The sequence below is a fragment of the Pavona decussata genome, unplaced genomic scaffold, assembly GCF_977016875.1.
Source record: "Pavona decussata unplaced genomic scaffold, jaPavDecu1.1 SCAFFOLD_468, whole genome shotgun sequence".
Taxonomy (NCBI): Eukaryota; Metazoa; Cnidaria; class Anthozoa; order Scleractinia; family Agariciidae; genus Pavona; species Pavona decussata.
The window spans coordinates 2,223,029-2,248,759 of record NW_028145806.1 but is presented as its reverse complement, the minus strand read 5'-3'; the positions used below and the strand labels follow the sequence as shown (position 1 = coordinate 2,248,759).

Below are 25,731 nucleotides of genomic sequence, written 5' to 3'. Positions count from 1 at the left end.
CTGCTGACTTCTTCTTGATCGTATGTTAAACCCGCCTCAAGTTCCTTAATCTTGTCTCTCATTTCGTCCAGATCAATTTTAAATTCCTGACGGAGTTTATCCATAGCAGAGTTGTTACACCATGTGATAATCACTTACACATTCACCTGCATCTTAGTGTATAATAATCACATGCACTTGCATTGTCACGCACGTATCCAGATAGTTTTTTTTGTGTGTGTGTTTAGGCAAACAGGAAGCCCCCCATTAGGGTGAGTGCAATGGCTCCTGGACATAACGTCTACTCCCAACACCGCCAGGCGAAATAGTGCAATGTCGAAGGTGTGGGTTCGCTCTAAACGGAGGGGCACCAGGCCGCCAACTTCGCCGAGGAGTCGAACCCCGCCTCCCAAAATTAAGGCGACACTACGGACACTAACACATAATACATTACAGGAGTTTGCCATCATCAGAGCAAAGCTCGTCATATAGCAAGACCCCAGATACAAACAAAAACATAAATCACTTGATGGCACTGATGGCGTCAATCATACTCTGGTAGTCGCCGGCGGACCAATCGTAAGCATCCAGGAACTGGGAAAACTGCTCCCCTTGCATATGGGCAACGCCGGACAGCAACGCCGCAGCAGAGTGTACGGGCGAGTCCACCACCAGAGGAGGAGAAGAAGGAACAGGACTAGGCTCAGAGCACTCCTCAGGCTCAGACAACTGCATAGCAGAAGCACAAGAGTCCTGAGACCCAAAAAGAACCGGAGTGGAGACCGGTTCCTGGGAGACCTGTTTAGCCATATGACATCGCCGCCAATGGCAGCCCCTTCCCACGACATGAAATCCTTCTAGGCACCTCTTCTTCAACCGTGTCCATGTGGACCACATCAAAACATGTGGGAGCCACATAGGCAAAAGGTACCGAAGACACAGAGGCCGGAGCCTCCGGAACAACCGTAATCTTCTTCCTCCTACGACACTTCGAAGCCCTTGGGCGACGCGGGGCGCTCAGAGAACCAATGACCGCAGCCGAAGCATTAGCCAGGACCTCCTCATCCCCGGAACACATCTCCTCATCGGCTGAAGTCGACTCACTGACTTCTGCCTCAGAGACCTCCACAACAGGTGCGGCCCCGGGGGGACCAGAGCTAGCACCCTCGGCACCAACATCAGCGGGAGGGGCCACAGCCGGAACTGCAGCCGGAGCCTCACAAGCGGCAGCTCGCGTACGAGTTGGTCTGGGAGCAGGGCCACCCCAGGCACTGCGGCAGTCACGCGCAACATGACCAGGTTGGCGACAGCGACGACACTTCCCATTCATAGGGCAGTCCTTGGCGCGGTGACCAGGGGCCCGACAGAAGGGACACCATTGAGGCTGGCGGCGATACCAGATGTGGCACTCGAAACCAGCCACACAAACAACAGGAGGAATGTCCTTCGCCAGGGACATTTTAACGACCCGAGAGCCATCAAAAAGCCCGGGAAAGCCATTATGCGAGGACTTCTGGAGGGAGTGGATCTCTCCAAATGGACGAAGGGCAGCCCTCACAGCATCATCCGGGACTTCACAAGGAAGATCACGCAGGTAGACGAGGCGAGAACGTTGTTCAACAGCCGCCACACGAATGCGATGACCATTGATATCAAAGCCATTCAGCAGGACAGCATCACACGATGGGACATCCATGAAGGTCAGCCGAACAGCGCCATTCCGGAGGAATTGGATGGTAGAAAGCGTCTCACGATCCAACTGCTCAACGATGAGAGGAAGGACGTCACAAGCTCCAACATTGCGGTAGACTTTCGGCGGGAAGAAAGCCAGCAAACTAGTGGGACACTCCACAGGCATTACAAAAAGTTAAGGCCTGCTCGATGCGGAGCAGCAACTTAATGTTTTCAGTTTTCAACATGCTACCGGACAATAAAAATGGTGGCAGAGACGTGGTTTTTTTTAGCAATCTAACCAGATCTAGTGCTTTACTGACTCAACGAGATATGGCCTTGAACACCCCATTTCCCGAGTTTAAGACGACAGGAGATGACAAGCACGACCATTTTTGACGTATCTGAAGCTTTTCACACCGTCGTGATGGATGAAGAGTCTTCTCTACTTACTACGTTCCAGGGACCAAACGGTCTCTACGGTTATACTCGCATGCCATTTGGGATCGCCTCGCGACTGGAGGAGTATCAACGGCGCCAACATGAATGCTTAGACGGCTTACATGGGGTAATAAACATTGCCGACGACATCTGTGTTTTTGGATGCGGAGATTCAAAAGACGAAGCTGATATCGATCACGACAAAAATTTCACGAACCTGTTAGAAAATGCAGCAACCATGACCTGCGGCTATCGGCGAAAAAGTTGCAGTTTAAATCTCCCTCTGTCACTTTCATGGGACACAAGCTTACCGACAAAGGCGTAGAGCCCGATCCAGCTAAAGTAGCTGCAGTTACAGAGATGCTAACGCCCACTGACAAATATGGGGTGCAGCGTTTTCTTGGCATGTGCCAATACTTAAGCAAGTTCTGTCATAACTTGTCAGAAATCAGAAACAGTTCTTCCATTGAGGGACTTGACCAAGGAGGATTCTGCATTTCTGTGGTCAAACAATCATGAAAATGCATTTCACTCGGCAAAGAACCTCATCGCTTCAGCAACCGCATTACGCTACTACGACACAACCCTCCCCGTGATGAAGATGCAATCGGTGGCGTATTGCTACAAAATGATCAACCTGTTTGTTTGACATCACATACCCTCAACAGCACGGAAAAGAACTACGCCCAGATTGAAAAAAAGTGCCTTGCGATCGTTTCTTGCATGGATAAGTGGCACCAGTACCTATACGGAAAACACGACATAACAGTACACACAGATCACCAGCCGCTCGAGACAATTTTCAAGAAGCCTCTCAGCAAAGCTCCTCGCAGACTGCGAGGGATGATGCTGAAGTTACAAAGATATCAGTTCATTGTCCGATACAAGAAAGGGAAGGGACGGTACGTTGCGCACACTTTGTCTCGCACAGCTGTCACTGATCAGCCCTCCTCCACTGCCAATCAAGAATACGAAGTATTCCGTCTGGAAATAGCTGAGATGGATCTTGAACCAAACCGAGTTACACCTTGCATACTGCAACGAATAGACAAGAAACCGCCAAAGACCCAGTTCTAGCATCCCTGCACATGGTGATAGTGAATGGGTGGCCTTCAGAAGGAAAGGAAGCCCCAGAGATACTGAGGCTGTACTGGAATTTCAGGGATGAGATTTCAGTTTATGACGGTGTCCTCTACAGGTCCCATCAAGTAATTGTCCCAGGCACTCTACGAGACGAGATGTTACAGAAAATACACAAAGCGCACCAGGGAGCCGACAGCAGTATAAGACGAGCACGCGAGTCTTTGTTCTGGCCAGGACTGCAGGCAGCAATCAGGGGGAAATGTTTATCATGTGGACTTTGTGCCCAGTACCTAAGCGAGCGACCGCGAGAACCAATGAAATCCCATGAGATACCCGCTAGACCTTGGTCCAAAATAAGTGCCGACCTTTTTTCAGCTGGATGGAAGCAACTACCTCGTTATGGTTGACCATTACAGCGACTTCTTTGAACTAGACCCCCTCGGTGGGAACACATCAGCCAACGCAATCATTCGAGCCAGGAAAAGACAGTTTGCTCCATACGAAATTCCAGACGAGTGCATTTCCGATAACGGCACACAGTTTGAAATCCATGAATATTCACGTTTTGCTCGAGAATACGGTTTCATCGTACGCAAATCGTCACCATACCACAACCGAGGGAACGGAAAGTCGAGTTCCGCAGTCAAAATTGCAAAGAACATTCTGAAAAAATCCCGCCATGAGGACCCCTATCTGGCACTCTTAGCCTACCGAAACACACCCCAGCAAGGATATGATTACTCGCCAGCACAACCAGAAGACTACGGGACATCATCCCCACAGCTCCGCGTCAACTTGCTCCACATACAGTGTCCCCAAGTCTAGTACAAGAAAACATTTCAGAAAGGAGACGGAGATCAAAGGCTTAGTACGACAAGAGGGTGTCGGCACCGCTTGCCGAGTTCTCAGAAGGAGATAAAGTGTACGTGAAACCTAGGCCGACGAAAAAACACCAACCCTGGATCTATGGAGAGGTAATTGGAAAACCCGCCCCAAGGTCCTGCCTCGTGAGCACAGCAATGGGACCAGACCGCGAAACCACGCACAAATCAGGCAGGCAAAGGCAGAACCAGTCGACAACTATGATGGAAGACTGGACCGATTTGAAACTGCATCCCTACCATCTGAAAGTGGACCGATAGAGGAAACTGATCTGCCAGTTGAACAGGAACCTACACCGCCACCTCGCCGTTCAACCAAAGAACGTAGACTTCCCTCAAGATTCAATGACTTTCTTATGGAATAAACACTCTTACGAGCGTTTGACAGAGTTTAGACACCGTCTCAGAGAGTTAAAAGACTTTGTTTGCCCTAGAACAGTTCAGAGAAATAGCGCTTAAGTTAACAATATAATGAACATTCTGTTAGTTATTTTTCTTATCTCCCAAAAGGAGAAAGGTGTTACACCATGTGATAATCACTTGCACACTCACCTGCACCTTAGTGTATAATAATCACATGCACTTGCATAGTGCGTATTTATTGCTCGCAACAACTTAATGTATTCAGTTTTCAACATGCTACCGGACAATAAACAGGGTGTATTGTCGCGAAACCCTCGGTCACCCCTTTAGTCAGAGAATCAATCGAATCTTTCAGACCTTGATTGCTTGCTGTGGCGGCCATGTTTTCTTCAACCGAGGAGTCGGTGCCACGCTTCGAACGTTTTATTTCCATCTAATCCCGAAGTGAGATTTCGCGCGGTTGACAGCTTGCTCTCAGTCACAGTCGATCCATCAAAAAGTGCCTTGAGTGAAGAGATCGATTTGGGCAAGAAAATCACCAATTTTAGCGGAGCGCTAAAACAAGCGTCCACCCGCCATGCCGTAGGGCCCAGTCAATTATCTTTCTTGGACAGTTAGGTTTTATGATTATAGCTACCATCGCAAATCCTTTGAACAGAAATAGGAGGAATACCAAGTGTTTTACCAGCCATTGTCATACTATTGAAATATGTATTCATATTCGTTTTCATGTTCATTGCTATAACACTTTTAGGATTTCTATATGGAGATTTGACACCTTTAAAATCACAGTTTTTTTTCTACTTTTCTTAACGTTTTCACCCGGTGTTATTAGTTTCAAATTGAACAGTTCATTGTTTTCTCTTACATTATCAATATGATGTATTTCCAAACCCTTTGGTATTAATCCTTTTCAGTATTCCGATACAAGCCGGTATATTAAATGGTTTTTTTTTTTAATTTTATCACTTTGTTTGCTAAAGCGGTCTTAATATATCTAGTACCGTTATAACTCCCTCTTGTAGGCTTTTTTAGAACAAAATGAATTATGTCTCCATTTTTGAAGATGCGCACATATCATATCCTGGGTGTTGCTTATACTCGAAATTATCAGTTATCGTTATTTCTAATTTCTTATTATTTCTAATTATCTCTGTCATAATTTATACGTGGAGGATTCCGTTTAAGTAAATTGGGACCCTATCTTAATTCCTCAATAATCAAGATATGACACTTAAGAAACCTCTTAAAATACTTTTATAAGAGGCTCAACCATATATGTTATGAGTATGATTCGAGATGAAAAAAAAATCTAGACCTATTATATAAGCAAATGTATAATAAGGCTGAATTAAAAAAAAAATGAAAAAAAATCAGCCTTCATAAAGCTATTGATGAGTGAACATGAGAAGTCGGGCTAGGATTGTTCCAGTTACAGTCGAACCTGTATATAACGGCCACCCTCGGGACTTGAGGAACTGGCCGCTTAATACAAGTGGCCGCTTAATACAGGATCACTAAAAATACTCACTGGGCGTTGTCTAATGTCAAATTTAATGGTGTATCATACAAAAACATTTCATGCAAGGAAACAATAGGACAATCAACACTCTTTCAAGAGATCAATACGTTAAACAAAGTTCAGTGCCAACTTGTAATTAATGGTATAATATACGTAACATTGTGTAAAAGCACTGTGCAATAAATTGTCTTCTTCTCTTGTACGGTGTACAGTACTGTATTTCTAACTCACTTACTTACGTGACTTGCAGCTCACAACAAAATATTTCATTCCGTCATTTCATAGTTGTTACGATCGAAGTGGAGTTATAACGGTAATGTTGCTAATTAAAAGTAACACAATGTATAATAAAATTCCTCAAGTTAAAATAGGAATAGGGTAAGAATTACAGCGACTTAAACAAGTGGGACACGTGCGTTTGGCGCCTCGGAATTTGAAACTTTTGTTTGTAGAGCAAGTCGTTGACTGTCGACACTGCCAGCGACAATTCCTGTTATCCATGGTACTGTGCATATGACTTAGTTTCAAGGGCGGCCGCTTAATACAGGTAAAAATAACAAAGAAAGACAAACATGGGACTGCTACAGGGTGGCCGCGGCCGCTTAATAGAGGTGGCCGCCTAATACAGGTAACAAATACAGCGTTTGTATGCGCGAAAAATCGGGACTTTAAAAACTGGCCGCTTAATAGAGGGTGGCCGCTTAATACAGGGCTGTTATATACAGGTTCGACTGTAGTTCAAAGAGGGTGAAAAATAATTAGATCCCTACTTCTGATTCTAACAACACCTCTACTATTATATTAGATAAAATTGCAAGAAAACCTGTTCCTACTCCAAGGAAAAGTGTAAAACAAATGGTAAAAGAGTATGTAGCCAATATTATCCCTCCACCACATCACTTCAGGGATGATTATAAACCAGTTCCAGCTTCATGAAAGGTAAGATTTGTCGAAAACCCATTATGATACCAAGGACAAAAAAGATAAAACAAAAACCTGTTCCAATACCAAGGACTAAATTTAAGCAGACCAAAAGAAGGCTCTCAAGGGTTATGCTAAATCATTCGTAATATCTATCAAAAACGAGAAAGACCCTTTGAAACTATCGCAAGGTACTAGACTTGCCATTGAATATCTATTGAAATCGCTCTTGAAAAAGGAAAAGGTTTGTCGAATCCCTGAAAGTGACATTTGAAAAGAATATCGGAAGCGGATTGACTACGTACTGATAAGACTTCTTTATTTAACAGCGAATCAGTCAGAATCACCAACAACTTCGAACTACATTAAAAACTTCAATCGAACCAACAAAAAATGACGAATATCATAGCTCAATGGGTCTCACAAGGTTCTGGTTGCACTGTTGAATCTGTTGATGATCATTTTATTAACACTGATAAATACAACCCGCTGAAAGGATCTTCATCCATTCAACTGCCAAAAGAGCTGCAAAAGAACAGGAAAAGTTTGATCAACATCAAAAATAATGATAACGAATGCTTCCAATAGTGTCACATCAGACATCTGAATCCACAAGAGAAAGATCCGCAGCGTATTAACAAGTCAGACAGAAAATTAATTGATAAACTCGATTACACCGGAATTGAGTTTCCTATTGATTTCAAACAAATAAAAAAATCGAGAAGCTGAACAACATTAGCACAAATGTATTCGGATATGAAAGTTTGCAACCTTTCCTTCTTCACATTTCAACTGAAAAGTATAAAGATCATATGAATTTGTTGTTGATAACTGGAGAAAGCGAGGACTTTTAATTCGGAAAACCAGCAAATGAAAATTGGGCTTCTGGATTGGTGTTGCAAACATTAATAGATGTAGATGGAAGGCACTCTTACAGAAGAAAGACTTTCATAAATCATTGCGTATCAATTGAAGACTTCAACAGATTCATGTATGACAAAACAAAACTCACTTCCCTTCACTTTTTTAACTTTATTTGTTTTTGCCACTTTTCTCACTTACTTCAAATGCATTTACAGTTACTAAGTTAGTAGCAGGATGATTTCGGTAAGCTTGTAAGAGCTTTTCAGGGGAGATCAAGTCTAAAAACAATTTTGTAGATTCTGTCTCCAGACGTTCAGTTCAGAGGTTGTTTTGAACTATCACAGGGAAAATTGTATGGTCATCAATGGTCAGCAAGCGGTGAAAATGCCATATGCGAATAGTAAATTAAAATTCGAATATTATCACAAGCAATTAGTCGTGCCTTTTGTGTTTTATGTAGATTTTGAAGCAATGACGGAAAAAGTACAAGGTTGTCAACTGCACAATGAAGATTCTTTCACAGAAGCATACAGATTGTGGATACGGTACAAGCTGGTTTGTTGTTATGATGACAAATTCAGCAAACCGATATAGACTTTCAGGGGTGAAATTGCAGTTTGTAATTTCATGGAAAAAATGCTGGAGGAAGTGGAATATTGCAATCTGTAATGAGCAAACAACATTTCAACAAAAAATTGGTTATGACTGAAGATGATGAAACGGATTTTGAAAAAACAACAAAAAGAGTGAGAGATCATTGCCATATAACCGGAAAATACAGAGGGTCAGCACACAATGACTGTAACGTCATTTTCAAATTGACTAAAAAGATTCCAGTTATTTTCCACAATCTGAGAGGCCATGATAGTCACTTCATAATGCAACAGATTGAAGAAATAGCTAAAAAGCATAAAGTTCAAAAACAAATAAGATGAGGATCAACAAATGAATATAAATGTAATTCCTAACAACATTGAGAAATATATGGCTTTCATGCTTGGTGAACCTTTGGTATTTCTCGACAGTTTTCAAATTATGAGCTCTAGTCTGGATAAATTAGCTGGTAGCCTACAGAAGAAGGCTTTCAACTACACATCTAAGCAGTTTAAAAATGATGAATTTGATTTATTGATGGAAAAGGGCGTTCATCCGTATGACTACATGGATAGTTTCAGCAAGTTTGAACAAACAGAATTACAAAATTATGAAGATTCTTACAGCATCTTGAATGACGAAAACATAACTCCTGAACAGTACATACACGCTCAAAATGCGTGCATGGAAAACCTTCAAGCTGAAAAATATGGTTGTCTACCACGATCTATATCTCAAACTGACGTCCTTCTTCTGACTGATGTGTTTGAAAGGTTTATGGAAACATGTCTTCAGTAGTACAAACTAGATCATTGTCATTATTTCAAGTCTCCAGGTTTGCATTGCGTTGCAATGTTGAAGATGTCTAATATCAATCTGTAGATTATGACTGATGTCGATTAGTTTTAGTTTATTGAAAAGGGAACGGGAGGTGGAATTAGTTATATAGCTAATGATATGGTAGAGCAAACAACGACTACATGAAAAACTACGACGATAAGGCGCCACCAGAGTGTATCATGTACCTAGATGCTAACAATCTTTATGGTTGGGAAATGAATCAATATCTTCCAACAGGAGGATTCAAACCGTCAATAAAATCGAACTATTCAAGCTCAAGAATAAAAGAGTGAAAAAGGATTGATTCTTGAGGTTGATCTCGAATATCCTCAGGAGTTGCATGATGGCCATAATCACTACACTCTTGCTGCTGAAAAAATGTCTGTTGATATTGTCAAAATATTGTAAGCGGATAAGAAATAAATATGGTATGACCGTCAAGTAAAAAAATTGATTCCAACCTTGAATAATAAAGAAAAATATGTCTTACATTACAGAAATCTTCAACTGTATGTCAGTCAAGCTCGGATTAAAAGTAACCAAAGTTCATCGGGTGTTAGGGTTCAATCAATCAGCTTGGCTAAAGAAGTATATCAATTTTAACACACAAAAAAGAACCGCTGCTAAAAATGCTTTCCAAAAAGATTTTTTCAAACTTATGAGTGAAAGCGTTTTTGGAAAAACCATGGAGAATATTCGTAAAGCATTTAACTATAAAAAAATGCGAAAAAATATTTCTTAAAATTATTTTAAGATTAAAAAAACTTTGCTAAAAACGACGACGTTTCGACGTTAGCTTAACGTCATTATCAAGTCAAAATATGTTCGACAGTAGCAGTCTATAAATACTAAAAAACAACAATGGCTGATTAAAAGCTGTAACGTGAGAAAAAATTAAAAATATCAAACAAAAAGCAAGCAAGAAATTGGGGCAAGATCAAGTGAGCAAGAAATTGGGGCAAGATCTTAAACCCAAAGAAATCAAGCCGTCAATTGTGAATAACCAGTGTGTTGTTTACCATTTTTCATGTGGTCTGTGCGATGCAGATTATGTCGGCTACACAGCCCGACACCTTCATCAACGCATTGCTGAGCACAAAAATTCGGCAATCGGTAGACATTTCTTAGAAGCTCACGGTAACAGTAACCTTTTGAAAGAAAACCAATTTAGGGTCTTAAGAAAGTGCCAGGGCAAATTTGATTGTTTAGTTTTTGAAATGCTTTTCATCAAGAAGCTCAAGCCTGATTTAAACATCCAGACGGGATCCGTTTTTAGCAAAGTTTTTTAATCTTAAAATGATTTTAAGAAATATTGTTTCACAATTTTTTATAGTTAAATGCTTTTAAAAATCACTTCTTGTTCGTAAAGTTAGAATATTCGTAAGAGAGTAAATGTGAAGCTAGTGACTGATCAACAAAAATTAGCAAAATTAGTATCTAAACCCAGCTATGTTAGCAGTAAGATTTTCAATAATGATCTCGTAGCGGTTCATAAAATCAAGGAAACAATAGAGTTAACAGACCTGCATATGTGTGAATGTGTATTCTTGATTTGATTAAGACTTTGTACGAGTTCCATTATAATTATATTAAGAAAATTATGGTGATAAAGCTAAACTGTTATTTACAAAGAACAGACAGTTTGACGTATGAGATTGAAGCAGAAGACGTGTATCAGAATTTCTGGAAGGATAAGGAAAAGTTTGAAAACAGCAATTACCCAGAGGCCTCACCATTCTTTGACAAAACGAATAAAAAATTAAAGTGATTGGAAAATTGAAGGATGAGGCTGCAATTATTCCGATAACTGAATTGGTAAGTTTGAGATCAAAAATGTATTCTTAGCTGAAAGAAGATAACGAAGGAGTTAAGACTACAAAGGGAATCAAAAACATTAGTGATTAAAAAGGATATTAAACACGAAGACTACAAACAGGTTTACCACAAGATGAAAACAATCAGAAGCGACAACCACCAGCTTGGAAGTTACCACTGGTAACTTCCAAGCTGGCAGATTAATAAGGTATCTCTCTGATTTTTTGATTACAAAGATATATTCAAAATAAGCAAATCAAGAGTTTCGCCTACGGACATTATAAAATTCTTGGTTAAAGGACCCTAGTCAGCCTCCGCCATTTTCGATGCCATCGAAATTATTGATATTGCATGGTGAAGCGAAATCTTATTGCTTTACCGTAAGTTGTGTTCCTGAAAGTTTGTTTCATTATCTTTAGTAGTTTCACAGTGATTTCGTTCATTTAGACATGCTCCGAATAAAATATAATAGCCAAACTCTCGCCTATAAACAAAAACTAAGGTGTGGCTGACTAGGGCCCTTTAAGCATTGGTAAACGCAATGAGGCTAGTGTGAGGGAGGCCTCCATAACATCGTAGACTTCCTGTTCATAAGAGGTCACGCAATTAAAAGTATATAGATTACCAGCGCATTTTTCCGTCTGATGGTTTGCAGTATACGAGTTTGTTGATGTAGTATAGGAATTGGTGGGATTTTCCATGGATGGTTTTCCATGTGGTGGCAGTTGGTGGGAATGAGCGCAAATTGCGCTCGTACCCCCAATTCCTATACTTCTAACGTGGAAAATTCGAGTAAAATAAGCTTTCCTCATCTTAATTACAAATCACGCTTTCAGCTGATATACCCTATCATATATATGAGCCACGAACTGAGAGGTTTGATGTATAATGTTATCCAGATAATATTTAGTGAAGACGCTGTTCAGTCGGATCCCGCGCCGTACGCGTGTCGGTGATTTGAGGCTTGGCCTTATATTCCAAATCTGTTTTGGGCAAGGTTATCCACAAGCTGCTCAAAATTTCTCGATAATTTGTTGCAAAGTTGCTAAAACTGAAAAAAACAACTCCAAACAGTAAAAACACTCAGCTGGGGAAACATTGTCAGTTTTTCAAGGTTTTTCTTCTTTTCTGTCGTTAGTTTTTTTCGCAATGTTTTAAACAGTAACAGGGTATCCAAGGTGTGTGTGTGTGACACTTTAGACCATTGTAAAGACTCCTCTTTATTGAATAATAGTTCTTGTTAATAAGGTACAGCAAGAGATATCAGTCATGGATACGGTATTTTATGGAATCTAGTACTAAATGGTCCTTAATACAAATTCCCAAAGTAACCATAAAGGGATCACAAATCGCTCACACGGCACACGGCAAGACATATTGCTGCATTTGCCAACAGATATTGGCGATACACATACAGTCTGTAAGTACTTTCATTCTGAATAATTCATTCTAATTCTGTCTCCAAACAACCCCAAATGGATTTCCGTAAGCCGTGAAAGCGTTGTAAGCCTCATTACTGTGGTTATTGATTTGACTGAAATGAAAATTACCAACAGTGTGAATAGGAGCCATATAACTTGGATGCATAAAAGGGTTGGCTTGAGTGACACCAATGCGATCAACTCCATTCTGAAGGGTATGCTGGGATTGCAAAGTTTGCATCCTTTGAAAATAGGCAAACTGGTGAGTAAAATATGGATTGTAGTTTGTGTAAGGCACTTGAGCACAGCGCGGGTTCAAGTCCATTTTCATTCTTGGAGTGTTGTTGTTTAGCTGACTTGCAATGCCATGAAAGTCTCCAGGACTGCGAGTTATGATGGTGCTGTTGGGAGCCTGCTTCCCATGGGCGCGCTTGTCTAAGTTGTTCTCCTTTTCTTTGACTGGTGAAATATAAACAAAAACTAACATTACATACCAGTGACTCAAGAATTGTCCCAGACTGTTTTATCTTTTAGGGGAGGCTCCTCTGTAGATGGCGAGTATTGTGAGGCCTTGTCTGCATGATTTGTCTGCATCTAATATCAACACTTTCGATGATGTGCAAAGTAGTAAACAACCCGAAACGTCCGAGTTGTCCAGCCACACGTAAACCAGACGAAAGATAATTTAATTCTGATAAATTTTATTGCGATTAGTGCCAAGACTAACAGAAATATAAAGAACAGTTTCGTCTCGAGAACACTCAATAGGGCCATTTATACGGGAGAAAATAAGACGCGTCTTATTTTCTCCCGTATAAATGGCCCTAATGTTTACAACCATCTTCAGACCAACGCAGCGAGGTCGAGTGGTTAGGGCGCCGGACTTGTAATCCGGTGGTCCCGGGTTCAAATCCCGCTCTGACCGCTAGCTGGAGTTGTTTCTTGGTAGCCCCAAGTTCAACTCCTCGGCCGCGCTTGTAAATAGCCAGCTGGTCTGCCTCCTGCCAGTTGGGATTTTTGACCATGTTATTTTCAATTTGTATTATTTCTTAATGAAGTTTAATGCTCGGCCCCACTAGCACTTGTGCTATAAACACTGCCGAGGGTAAATAAATTTATTTTATTTTATTTATTTTTTAACGCTATTTGACAAGAAAATGTTGGAGCCTTCAAATCAGCTGGAGAGCCCACCTCACCTAGGCCCTGCCGTCATTTTTAAATGTTTTATTTCTACTTTACCTTTCACCTGCACCCCAATCCAAAATATACACGCACATTGTAGGCTCACCCTACATGCTCAGATGGGTTGCAGAAAAAAATGAAGAAAGAGTCACGCACAAATTTTGGAAAGAAATCGTTTAATACTGCAGGAGACGACAATAAAAATAACCGGTAATTGGTCCTTTTAAACTATCCGTCGTTTATCATTCTTTAGAAAAAAAATTATCAGAATAATTTGATTAGAATGGTAAAGTATTTTAAGATTCATGTGTAATTAAATAGAAGAAAAGGAAAATCTTTTTCATATATTCATATTCATTTAATTCAAGTCTAAACCAAGAGTGCTACACATACGTTTTTTACGCGGAATTCTATATCTTAGTTAACACTTTCCTTCCTGGGTCCTCAACTCATAACGTAGTCCGTATTTGCTCAATTACAGTGAAATTTTGACAGCAAATTGTTCTTGGGAAGTTCTTTGCATTTCAGAAGACAAAATGGTACCCTCCGGTATCTATGATGTGGTTTACCACCCCTATGATTTGTTGAATACTATCATTTAATGCATTTACAGACTCTGACACATCTCAGAGTCATCTATGCATTAAAAGCTGCAAAATAAGCTATAGTTTTGAGATATAGCTATCACATGAGTTCAGTAAAATTTTGTAGATTTTTGTTTTTCATGTTTTAAAGTCATTTCTAGCAAAGACCTGACTTCCTTCGGTTATCTTGATTTGAAAAATGAATTACGCTCATCAAGACCTTTTAAACGGCATATTACATTTGCGGGCTGGATTTTTCTTTACCGTTTCGCAAAAATGAGCCAAAAAAAATGATAAGAAAAAAGGGTTAATAGACAATCCAGTCAAACTGAGAGGAAACTTTGATGCATATGATCCTAGTTTAATGCCCTTAGCTCCCACGAGTCTCCTGTAGCTCAGTGGTAGAGCATCCGTACTAGTAATCGAAGGTCTTAGTTTCGACCCCTGTTAGGAGCACTCGGAATTTCTTTCTGCGAGTTTGCCTGTGTCATTACTGAATAATACATCATTCTCATGATCAAATATATTGGAACAGAAGTTTCTTTGTTAACCCCAAGCATTAACACATGGTCCACCTGTAGCCGAGGGTTGAGATGTTCGTCTAATAAGACTGAAGAGTACAAGTGATTACATTGTTACCAGTAACAACAATAGCATCACGACTGTCACCAATAAAACCAGTGATACGCATACCATCAATAGAAGATGAACGTTTTTACTTGGCGTTAAAGATAGCTTCCAAAGGAGGTGTTTGTCTTCGTTTTATCTTGTTTTGTTTGTCTATTTATTTATTAATTTATTTATTTTGCTTTTGTTTTTGCCTTTGTTTTGAACTTAAAGTTGACGAAGATAATCGTCGAAACTATTGTGGGTTGGAATCCATGATTTAGTACAGCTAAGGGTCGGCATATCTATCTAATCCACTTTTAATTTATATCGAAGTCCTCCCCTGTAGGGTAGCTGCACTTGCTACACTCGAAGATAATCGTCGAAACTATTGTGGGTTGGAATTCGTGATTTCGTACAGCTTAGGGTCGGCACATCAATCTGATCCGCTTTTAATTTATATCGAAGTCCTCCCGTGTAGGGCAGCTGCACTTGTTTCAAACTTACCATATGGAAATCGTGAGTTAATTGTTATGTTTGCCATGCAATCGTCTCGAAGTTTCATTTCATAACATGGTGACTTATCTCCACTTCTGATGCTATCTTCATTCCGAGCAGACAAATAGGAAGACTGTGTTTCAGATTCACTGAAAGAGTTTGTCTGTTTCCTGTTGGAGCAAAATAATATTACTCGTCAGGATAACAACAGCACGTGTAAACTTGGCGCCAAGTACAGTATTTTGTAGAATAAATCTGGGGAATGCTGTCCAGCGGAAAAAATAACGTCTTTTGATATGGCTGGAATCGGACGGTTCGGTCCTCGGCTATATACGTGAATACAGAACTGTGTTAGCAGGGTTAGAACTAACTTACTCCTAAGCCCAAGTTCAATTTGTCTTACAACATATGCCGATAAGGCAACTGTTTGTCATTTCTTGTTTTAGTTGGTAGTTAATAAGGTTATTGGTAAAAGAGCCATTATGAAACCACTTGTGACCAGTAATCAATATTTTCAATCCTCGGCGGTAAAAAGCGTATTGTTTGTTTGTTAATGATGATGATGATGATGATGATGATGATGATGATGATGATGATGATGATGATAATCTACCGAGACAGAGGCCCGCGTTAAAAACGCTTGACAAATTAACATAATATAAAACAGAACAAAGTGTGAACTAAACATATAAAATCTAGCTAAACCAACCTCAGTTTATGTAATTAATCAATTAAACTTCAAGGAAATAGAGACAATAAGTTAAATTTGTAAGCAAACCGAAAATAAGTTATGGACGTACTATGTTCAACTGAATTTGGCAAATTGTTTATGAATAAGAGTTTTGTAAGTTAGAACTACTGTACTGAATTTGTTGTAGGTTATGGCCGTTTCCTCGTAAATTATAATGCGTAATATGTGGCTTGAGAAAGCTCGGAATAAAATAAAGAGGAAATCCCACTAATCGACTTATAAACTAAACAAAGAGACATAATACCACGCCTATGCTCTTACGAACGCATAAAAGTAAGGTTAAGTAAACTCATCGTAACACTAGTGGACCCTGTATTCAACAAGGTTCTTAAACTGTGATCGTTAGCTAGCTCCATTTTCTTTATAAGCGTCTTCCTAACGCCCAGTAAGATAGCATTGCAATATTAAAAATGCCGCAGAACATATGTCTTATATAGCTTAAGTAATACATATTCAGGAACAATATTCTCAAGATGGGAAAGAGCCGCAATTTAAGTTTGATTTGAAGTTATAACGGACTGTACAGTACAATCCAGTACTATTGAACTGAATGCCGAGTATCTCAAGTCAAGTTTTATGGGAATCAGAAGTTTAGCATCTTGTTCCGCAAAACTCATGAGCCACGGCCTCCCCATCAATGGTGATGTCCTTGCACACGCATGCATTAGAGCAAAAGCCGAGAGTCGTTCTGTCTTCATGGTTGCCCGTACATAAGTCGTGACTCCACACATCGTGCTAACTGCGCTCAGGAGTTGCGGTTGACACATGCAGGCAGCGTGAGAATGATCGTGAGGATAGTGTTAACTTTTCGATAAAGAGTTGGATTTATGCAGTCGAGAGTGTCAGTCAGAGTTGTAAGTCATTCTTTAGTTGAATGCAGCCACGTTTTTGCCACCACAACGTCACGTTGTTGTACTCTCTCTTTTATCGGTCAGATTGTTCGTGTACGCGGCATAAATCTTATCTTGGACGTCGTTGGTTAATCCCTATAATTTTGTTGGGAGGAGATACTGACTTAGGAAGCGATCCTCCTGTGATAAGAGTCTTTCGTTCATTGTTCATTTCTTGAATGAGATGCTGAATAAGAGGGAGATACACAGCTCTTTGCCAGTAGGTTTGTGGCTGGGACGTCACTGTGTGTTGCTAGCTCCCAGTTGTTCTTGGCATGCATGACTCAATGTCAAACTCAGCGGCAATCTGTTTCCCCCGCTCACACTCACTTCCTTCCAAACTGACGGATCGCCACTCTCAGTTTTCATGATCTTTATCACGACTCTTGCTTCTTGGGCTGCTTAGAGGAGATCTACGATCTTTCCTTGCAACATGGTTGACAAGACAAGTGTGTTAGAAAGGACATGCTCCGCTGCATTTAAAGCAATAATAATATCAACCTGCCTGATAGAGCATAAGGAACCCCTTCATCCTAGGGGCAAGATCTCGAGCACCTGAACTACGACTTAGAACGCTGCACGGAAGGTATATAAAGCATCAGCCTTACTCGCTCATCTTCTGTCGCACAAAGTTCGTAGCTTTGCACGTGTATCCATCTCTTCTCTGACTTGGGCATTCTGGCCCCGGTTGTTCAAAAAGCGAATAACTCTATCCAGTGGATTAATCGCTATCCGGTGGATAAAATGTTCCCCAAGCAATAAATTTTATCCGATGGATAGCGAGTTATCCGCTGGATACAGTTATATGCCCTTTGAACAACTGAGACCTGATTGAGAGACTCCTGAAAGGCCAGCAGTCGCTTTGCTGTATAGTCAAACGCAAAACCCTATGGTTTTTACAGTGCTTAACATAATTGTTTTTTTAAATTTACCTTCCCTTTACGTTTTCTTAACAAAATCACCCAAGAAACTAGTCCCTGAACTAGTTCTATGAAATAAACATATTCACATAATAATTATACAACGCAAAGTTTGTAAGCCCGGGCTTACTGGCTTAAAGAGAACTACGCCCCTGACAAATAACAGTACAGTCAAACCTGTGTTAAGCGAACACCCTCGGGACCCTTGCTAGTGTCCGCCTAATACAGGGTGTCTGCTGAAAACAGGTTCCCTTAGAATTCGTCTTAAAAGGGTCATATTAATATTCCTCAGTATTAAAAGGCCTTGAAAGGTACAAATACCATTCTCGTGAACAAAAAGGCGTTTGACAGACCTAAAACCAGATCGGCTTTATTCACCAGCACTGAAAACCTACTGAACACCCAAACGAAATAACAGATCTTATAGAAGTAGTTGGGCGCGTTCCAAAGCTCATGGCCATGTGGTTATCCAAGCTTTTAAAGCGCCCAACAAACCCAGGAAAAGTGAAAATTACTGGAAAGAGAGTGAACTAGTCGGTGGGCATCGTTTGGAGCTACGTACCCTGGGAGCAGTGGTTTCTCCACCGGACGCTACACCAGGAAAGGGTTCTCTCCCTTTCGTAGCGTAGTGTCCGGTGGAGAAACCACTGCTAACAGGGTAGAAGTTACCCTGGGAGTACATTTTTAAAGGGGACACGTTTTCATGAAACTGGTTGAGACAGAAATTGATGAAGGATTTTTATTATGTAATTAGTTTTACTGACATGTCTCTAGGTACACGAATGTCCTGTTTGTTACACAAACGTTTTGTCTTTGAGGTCTCGTATTAGTAATTTGATCACTTTTGCTAACAGAGAAAGCATTTCCTGTTTGTAAAGTTAAATGACCGATCTATTGAAACGTGGACAAAAAACATGCATCCTTTTTACAGTGTCCGTTTAATACAGGTTTTAAACAATAGAAAGGACCATAAAAGTCAAGTTTAAAGTGTCCGCGTCCGCTTAATATAATAATAATAATAATAATAATAATAATAATAATAATAATAATAATAATAATAATAATAATAATAATAATAATAATAATAATAATATATAATTAAGCATTACACTAAGTCTCAATGCTTTACAACTCTATAAAAATGCCAATTACAAATGTGAGAAAAATACATATATATATAAAAGAAACTTCATAGTCACATTAAAAACCTACTCTAATTGATAAAATTTACGAAATAAATATGTCTTAACTGAAGATTTAAAAGAGTTCAATGTCTCGGACTTCTTTATTTGAAGCGGCAAGGAGTTCCAAGCATTGGCAGCATAGACAGAGAAGGCTCTCGCTCCATATGTCTTGGTGTTATAGCGAGGAGTAGCTAAGAGCCTTTGGTCAGCAGATCTTAATGGGCGTAATGGTAGATATGGGCAAAAGAGTTCAGATATGTAATCTGGAGCCAGATTATTAAGCGCTTTGTATGTAAGAACTAGGATTTTGAAATCAATTCTGGCCTTGACTGGAAGCCAGTGCAGTCTTTGAAGAACCGGAGTTATATGTTCACATTTCTTAGACCTATTAACTAATCTAGCAGCAGTGTTCTGAACAGACTGTAATTTGGACAATTCGGAATCAGGGAGACCAGCAAGTAAGCTGTTACACGATTCCAATTTAGATGTAATAAAAGCATGGACAAGTTTTTCCGTGGTAGACTGGTCAAGGTACTTTCGAAGTCGGCCAATATTTCGAATGGACAAAAAAGCGTTCTTGCATATGTTATTGACATGCTTAGTCATCTGCAGGTGCGAGTCGATGATAACTCCTAGGTCACGGGCATCAGGGGTAGGCTGGATGGTAAAACCATTGATGTTAAGTCCAGGTATAGGATTAGAGGTGTCCGTTGAACACAGGTATTTTTTACAGTAAATGTGGGGAAAAAAGATGGGACTTGTGCTGCTGTCCGCTTAATAGAGGATGTCCGCTTATATGGGGTCCGCTTACTACAGGTTTGACTGTAAAAGCATTGACTGTATTGACTCTAATATTTATTCTGGTGGATAGGTATTCTGTCTTCTTTACAGTAATTTAAGCGACTCACTTATGCTAAACAGGCGTGCCTAATCTTTCAGCTTTTATCGTGAGAACTAAACGTGTTTGCAACATTGAGCTTTATATTGCAAGGGAGAATAACAAACTATTGCAACATCTAAGGAAATGGGGAAAGTTAGTCTGCATACTTCGATAATATTTCCTGCTACTTATACAGTTACAAGTTTCGTGTGAGTGAATTGTGTGTTGTGAATTTCATATTGTTGATTTTAAATTAACTTTATTTTGTGTACTAATATTACGTCTTTTTCCTTTTCTGTAGATCGACCGTGTGGCCTGGCGCCACACAATCCACCAAGCTGTTGCCCAGTTCGAAGCGGACAGAAGAAGCTCACTCGAAGACAAAAGACAGAGGAGAAAGCCTCCACTACCACACCACACTTTTCCTTACAGACACTGCTCGAGGCCCTGTCTCTCCCGCATCGGTCTGGTCAGCCACGAGCGTGCCTGCAGTCGGCGACAACGTGGACAAACTTCATAAATCTTCGTTTGCGAAGCCAAGCCATGAATGAATAGATGTAAAAATTGTCTTCTTGAATATTTAATAATCAATAAAAATTTAATTAAAAAATAGCTCACCTTTCCTTCTCTTTGATTTTTCTGTTTAAGCTGTACCGTTTTGGAGACTTTGAACGAGTCGTGCATTCTTCAAAAACCCTTAGATTCATTTCGTATTTTCCTCAGTGTCAGTTTAACCGACCAGTGACACACAACAAATAAATTGTCAGGCAATTGACTTTGAACTAAAAGTTAATCACACAATCAACTGCGTTGTTTCAAACAGCTGGAATGCAGGAAACTGGTCAAGTCCGTTAAATACAGTTGTTCCTCTATGTCGTATTGTTTCTATAGCACGCGCACTACGGCGCAGTGCGTTATGCGTTATGCTTGGCAACAGCAAGTTAAATGAACAAATCAGATCGCTCGATTGCCAAGCTCGCGCACACTTGAACTGACCTTGATCATGATTTTTATCACCAAGAAATATTTGCCGCCGTTATCTACAGGGCAGGAATGTTGGGCAATCTTGTGTACAGTATATGGTGGCTGGTATACCATATTTCCTTTTTAAAAATAAAGCTAGTCTATCTTATTCTCAGTACGTGAGCGGGCGGAATTCACTATATCATGTAATCTCATAGGATCCGGCAGCGGGTTGAATTTTTCGATCTTGCCTGTGAAGCCGGCCGGATTTGTCGCGTAGTTAAATGATTTATTGCAAGACTTGGGTCCTGTTTTCTTGCGGAAAAAATAAATATTTTATTCAACCGCCTAGGTCGCTCCCTATCTAGAAAAACTTCGACGTTTCAGTCGTTTCAAGCATTCTTCTGGATAAAACTTTCAAGTAAAAACTATGTACAATGGTTGTGAATCATACAGATACTGGCCTTTATAAGCTTCACGAAAATAGAAATGAAACAAAAGGCCTAAATTAAAAGTGAAACAGAAGGAAAGAAATAAATTGGTCTTCTTATCAGATGGATAGTTTTAGTTTTATTGATAGTAATTTTAGAATTTGACATACATTGTATATTTAGCTCTCACATTTCTATATACACTTCCTATTACATTGTATTGTAGTTCTGTAAGAATTTTTTAGATAGAGGGCCACAAGTTTATTCGTTACCTTAACTATTCCGTGCCACCCTCTCTAAATAAAGTGTATCATCGTGCTCGCGAAATAAATGTGGTTATTTAAACGTAAGAAACTCCCTCTCCCCTGAATAGTCACAAAGGTTAAAGTGAAAACAAATTCCCTCTGTAGTTCCCTGGTCAGACGAAAATAACAGTATCTATCTGCATCATGATGGCTTGGCTTCGCGAACGAAGATATATGAGGTTTGTCTGCGTCCGGTGGAGAAACCACTGCTCGCAGGGCAAGTTGCTACATGGTATAGCTTTTTTAACATGCCAGTCTTTTACTGTCCATGAAACAGGCCCGGTCACGGCGGTGGGAGAAGAGGGGGGGGGGGGGGGGTGGTTACTGTCATACTCAAGTTTTTCTTCCATGCCATGAGAAACCAGTATACCTAAAAATTGTAGAAACGTGAACACCAAATACCTAAAATTGAATCCCATTGTCAAAGGATAGCGAATCTATGGAAGCTGAGGAGGCCTCGCCTCCACCATCTTAGCCTAGACCGCACCGAGAGGAAACGAACAACAGCCCCAGAGAAATCTTAATATATATATTTAGCCAAGCCTAAAAGCGGAGCTCCAATTTTTTTCATAGCATTTATAGAAATCTGCTTTTCGTATGAGCGTAGTAACCTTACCAGTTTCTCATTCTTTCTGCAGTTATATATATTTTTAGTGCATATGAAGCAAACTTCCCATCGACAATAACAAGAATAATGTCATACAGAAGGCAAAATTATTTAATGCTGATTTGTTGTAACAGAAGGCATTGTTTCCTTAATTTTCCTTTCACCGCGGTAAGGAGGAGGTGATCTTTGCGCTTGCGCCCCAGTCTCGTCCCCAGAGCCCCAGCGCGTCAAACATGGCGGCGGAAGGGGCGAATTTAGTTGCCTTTGGCTCTTTGCCGAAGAAGAAGAAGTTTTCTAGTTTGGAAGCGATCGAAGTTTTCCTACGCCTCACATTATTTTTCCTGCGTGACTGTGTGAAAAATGTTCCGTTCTACAGCAAATTTGTTGGGCTGAAGGAAAATTTTTAGTTTGATAAATGTCAAAAGTAGATGGGGTTTTGCTGTGTCGATGGAAGGCGAAAGGTCCGACGGCTCTGTCAATCAAGGAGGTAAGATAACTTCCAATCTTTATGTATGGATGCACATCTTTGTACTGTTGGATGTGTGTTTTTTTTTTCTGAAGGAAGAGCAATTTTCTAAAAAAATCTTTGATCTTTAATCAAGATAATGTTAAAATGGCAAGCTAATACGGACAATAGTAGGCCAGTGTTGTTATATGAATTGATGTGGTCGGTAACATAATATGCACAATACTAAGAGATCGTTTCAAACTGCGGGCCAATTGAAAATCGAGTCATTAATGGGGATTTACAAAATATTTTAGATTTCATCGTTTTCTACTCAAATTGAGTGATTTTTTTTTTTTTTTTTTGATGTTCAGGTTCTATTTGAGGGAGATGCACATCGGAGATGTTTGAATACAGGAGAAATATTTCAAGTCAAGTTAGCTTTGGGTAATTTTTCTATTTTCTAATACTGTACTTGTAGCTGATTAATTCAATAAATTAGATTAAAAAGCTCATTTTTTTTAAATTTGTTTTTCCCAGGTTGGTAGCTATTCTTGTACACATGAAGTTGTTTTTTTGTTTTTGTTTTTGTCTGTATAAACTTAAATTAGGTGCTCAGTTCCATGCCTTTGATATTGATTTAAGAGAGTCAAGATGTCTTTCTTGCTCTCAACTTATCTAAGAATGCATTATAATTTTCCCATTTGTTTTGGAAGGGATAGGAAAAACATGAACCTTTCATAACTTCCTGTCAATCACATTAATCCTTTTGTTTTGAGAGTGCAAAGTGTTACTGTTTTGTTCAGGGAAACCACAGCAGTAATGCATGAGTCAACAACCCCCCCCCCCCCCCCACCGCGGGACAAGGTGGGGATCTGGAAAAAACCTTGCTCAAATCTTAAATAATATCCCCACCCCTCGGAATCCTTCATAAACTCAAAGCATTACCTAATACCCCACCCCTGGAGTTTTAGCTAAAACTGTGGGCCCCAAAATTATGTCAAGCACAAAATATGTAACACCTTGCACACCTTTTTACCTGTTTCCTACATGTAAATCCGCTAGCATAGGTGCGGTTTTACGTAATGTAAAATTTATTTTAGTCTTTTATGTAGGTATATATACAGGTCACTTATGTTGTATTGTAAAACTCCCTGACGAAGTGTGCGTTTGTCACACGAAACGTGTAGGACAAAATAAGTCGTTTACAACTGTAAGAGTTTGCAGACGTGCTGCTCACTAGTTTTATCTAAAAAATTCTTTGACATTACAGTCTGTTCACAAATCCCCACCCCCTCGGGGCAGCTAAATCTACTAAACGCTTCCAATGCCCCACCGTCTCGGGCATGATTTTGTATCAAATCCCCTACTATTCCCTTGTAATCCCCACCTTGTTCTGGGGTGGGAGGGTCAGGGTTTTCGTTGACTTGTGCATAATTGTCTGGCTCTTATTCTTGATATTGCAAAGTCAACATGACAATCACTTTTGCCTTTTGCTACTTTATATACAGTCATTTCAACTAACGTTGTCGGTTCAAAGCATAAAGCTAAAAGACAAGAGCGAAAGTTTACGTGGGATTTTTATGAATAAATAATTCATCAAAATCAGTCATGCCTAGAGAAAACAATAGGTTATAATTAGCAGTACAATGACCTGCACGTGCAGGGATGATTTTGATGAAATTATTCATAAAAAATAATCCCACAAAACATTGCGGTCTTGTTTTTTAGCTTTTTTATTTTGATATGAAAACTAGTAATGATCAAAACTGGATTAGAGAGTGCATTTGTTGACCTCAATCCTTAGGTTCTCTCTCCTTTGCCAAGTTGGTGATGATATCGTCTGCCCCTGCAAAATCTGCAGGGGGTGCCATATACATGTCCTAAGATCCTTTCATTCATGGCAATCAAGGTTGACTCCAATCTGTGTAAGGAGTGCGTTCTTTTGATGTAATTGTTGAATGCAATAAATTTATTCAACAGAAAAAAAAAATGTTTTTGCAGTCCCTAGCCATCTGTAGCTGGTTTTTAAAGTTAGTAAATTGCTTGACATAAAATCAAATGTGCAGTTCCAGAAAATATCCATACTCCCCCCACGGAAGGTCTTTTGTTTTGCACCCCTGCTCCCCCTAGGAAATTCCAGTTTAGCTTCATACTTTGCTTCTAAAATTTTGACTTTTAAGACCCCCCTCCCCCTAGGAATTTCCAATGACCTTCTGTGGGGTGGGTGTGGATTTTTTCTGGAACTCCACAATAACACTTGGGTAATTAAATCCTCAACTGTCCCTCTCAAAATCTTTACCAAAAAAATCCATCTTGCAGTTAAGGGGTCAGTTATCCCCAGCAGTTTTTTTACACGTTGCTACATGTAAAGTAAAAAAAAAAAACACAACAATTAAGGGATAATGAAATTTTGTGCTGTGCAGTGCTGATGCAACTGGGGAATTAAAGAATTATCTCTGGAGTGTAAATTTCTGTGTGTGAAGGAAACCACTGAATAAATTTTGCATTGCCCTAGTGAGTACATTTGGTCAATCAGTGATCGAAATCCTGGGGTAGTGGGTTTGAATCCTGCCAAGATCAAAGAGTTTTTCTTTAACTTGCATGGACCACATTTCCTTACTGAGGTAATACTGAGATGAAAATTTAACGGTTTCCATCACCACAAAATTTACACCGCTGATTGTATTCTCTGGTTTCTCAATTTAGGTACAGACCTTTCTGTCCTTAAAAGCAAAATCCCAATTGAAGAAGTCATTAAACACTACCCTGCTGCAGCCTCATCACTCAATCCAGCTTATGGATAGCACCTCATCTGAGAAGTCACATTCATTTTTACACAGCAAGATACCTACCATGTATCATTTAATAAGCATTCTGTAAAAATATTCCTTACTTTACTTTTCATCCTCTGGTTTTTCCGAGAAAAAAAAATGGTAGGTATAGAGAGTTGAGTGTGCATATAACAGTCGTCTTCTGAATTCACAAAATGATGAACAACTAATACTTTGCTTGAAATATTGCAAATTGAAAGCATTTTATTACTTCATTCTTCAAAAAAATCAGTGGTTTAAACTGTTCTTATACAAA

The 25,731-nt window shown here is 39.8% G+C and overlaps 2 protein-coding genes and 1 long non-coding RNA gene across 4 annotated transcripts; 2 read left to right on the top strand and 1 right to left on the bottom strand.

The window, feature by feature from the left end:
• The first annotated feature begins 3,573 nt into the window (after nucleotides 1–3,573).
• LOC146450434 (uncharacterized) lies at nucleotides 3,574–3,999 on the top strand. The gene has a single exon (XM_085100528.1). The coding sequence runs from the start codon at nucleotides 3,574–3,576 to the stop codon at nucleotides 3,997–3,999; it is 426 nt and encodes a 141-aa protein (XP_084956654.1).
• A 3,058-nt stretch (nucleotides 4,000–7,057) lies between these two features.
• LOC146450433 (uncharacterized) lies at nucleotides 7,058–20,761 on the bottom strand. Of its 2 annotated transcripts, XM_085100420.1 has the most exons (4): nucleotides 20,509–20,761; nucleotides 15,275–15,435; nucleotides 12,525–12,854; nucleotides 7,058–7,386 (listed from the first exon to the last, which is right to left on the bottom strand). In XM_085100420.1, exons 1-4 carry the CDS (start codon nucleotides 20,595–20,597, stop codon nucleotides 7,328–7,330), a joined length of 639 nt encoding a protein of 212 aa, XP_084956546.1. In that variant the 5' UTR covers nucleotides 20,598–20,761; the 3' UTR covers nucleotides 7,058–7,327. The 2 variants fall into 2 exon arrangements, with proteins under 2 accessions (XP_084956546.1, XP_084956545.1); XM_085100419.1 differs by lacking the exon at nucleotides 7,058–7,386 and having other exon boundaries at nucleotides 12,179–12,854.
• Nucleotides 20,762–22,116: 1,355 nt separating this feature from the next.
• Nucleotides 22,117–24,859, top strand: LOC146450432 (uncharacterized). The gene is made up of 3 exons (XR_014860330.1): nucleotides 22,117–22,683; nucleotides 23,016–23,088; nucleotides 24,449–24,859. It is a non-coding gene; the product is annotated as an uncharacterized LOC146450432 (long non-coding RNA).
• The last annotated feature ends 872 nt before the right edge of the window (nucleotides 24,860–25,731 follow it).

Excerpts from the sequence above, each read along its gene's own strand:
- LOC146450434 (XM_085100528.1), top strand. The coding sequence starts at position 3,574 with ATGGTTGACCATTACAGCGACTTCTTTGAACTAGACCCCCTCGGTGGG.
- LOC146450433 (XM_085100419.1), bottom strand. The coding sequence starts at position 20,597 with ATGAATCTAAGGGTTTTTGAAGAATGCACGACTCGTTCAAAGTCTCCA. Across the intron at positions 15,436-20,508 it reads AAAATCAAAGAGAAGGAAAG|GAAACAGACAAACTCTTTCA; the intron begins GTGAGCTATTTT and ends TTGCTCCAACAG. Across the intron at positions 12,855-15,274 it reads TAACTCACGATTTCCATATG|TCAAAGAAAAGGAGAACAAC; the intron begins GTAAGTTTGAAA and ends ATATTTCACCAG.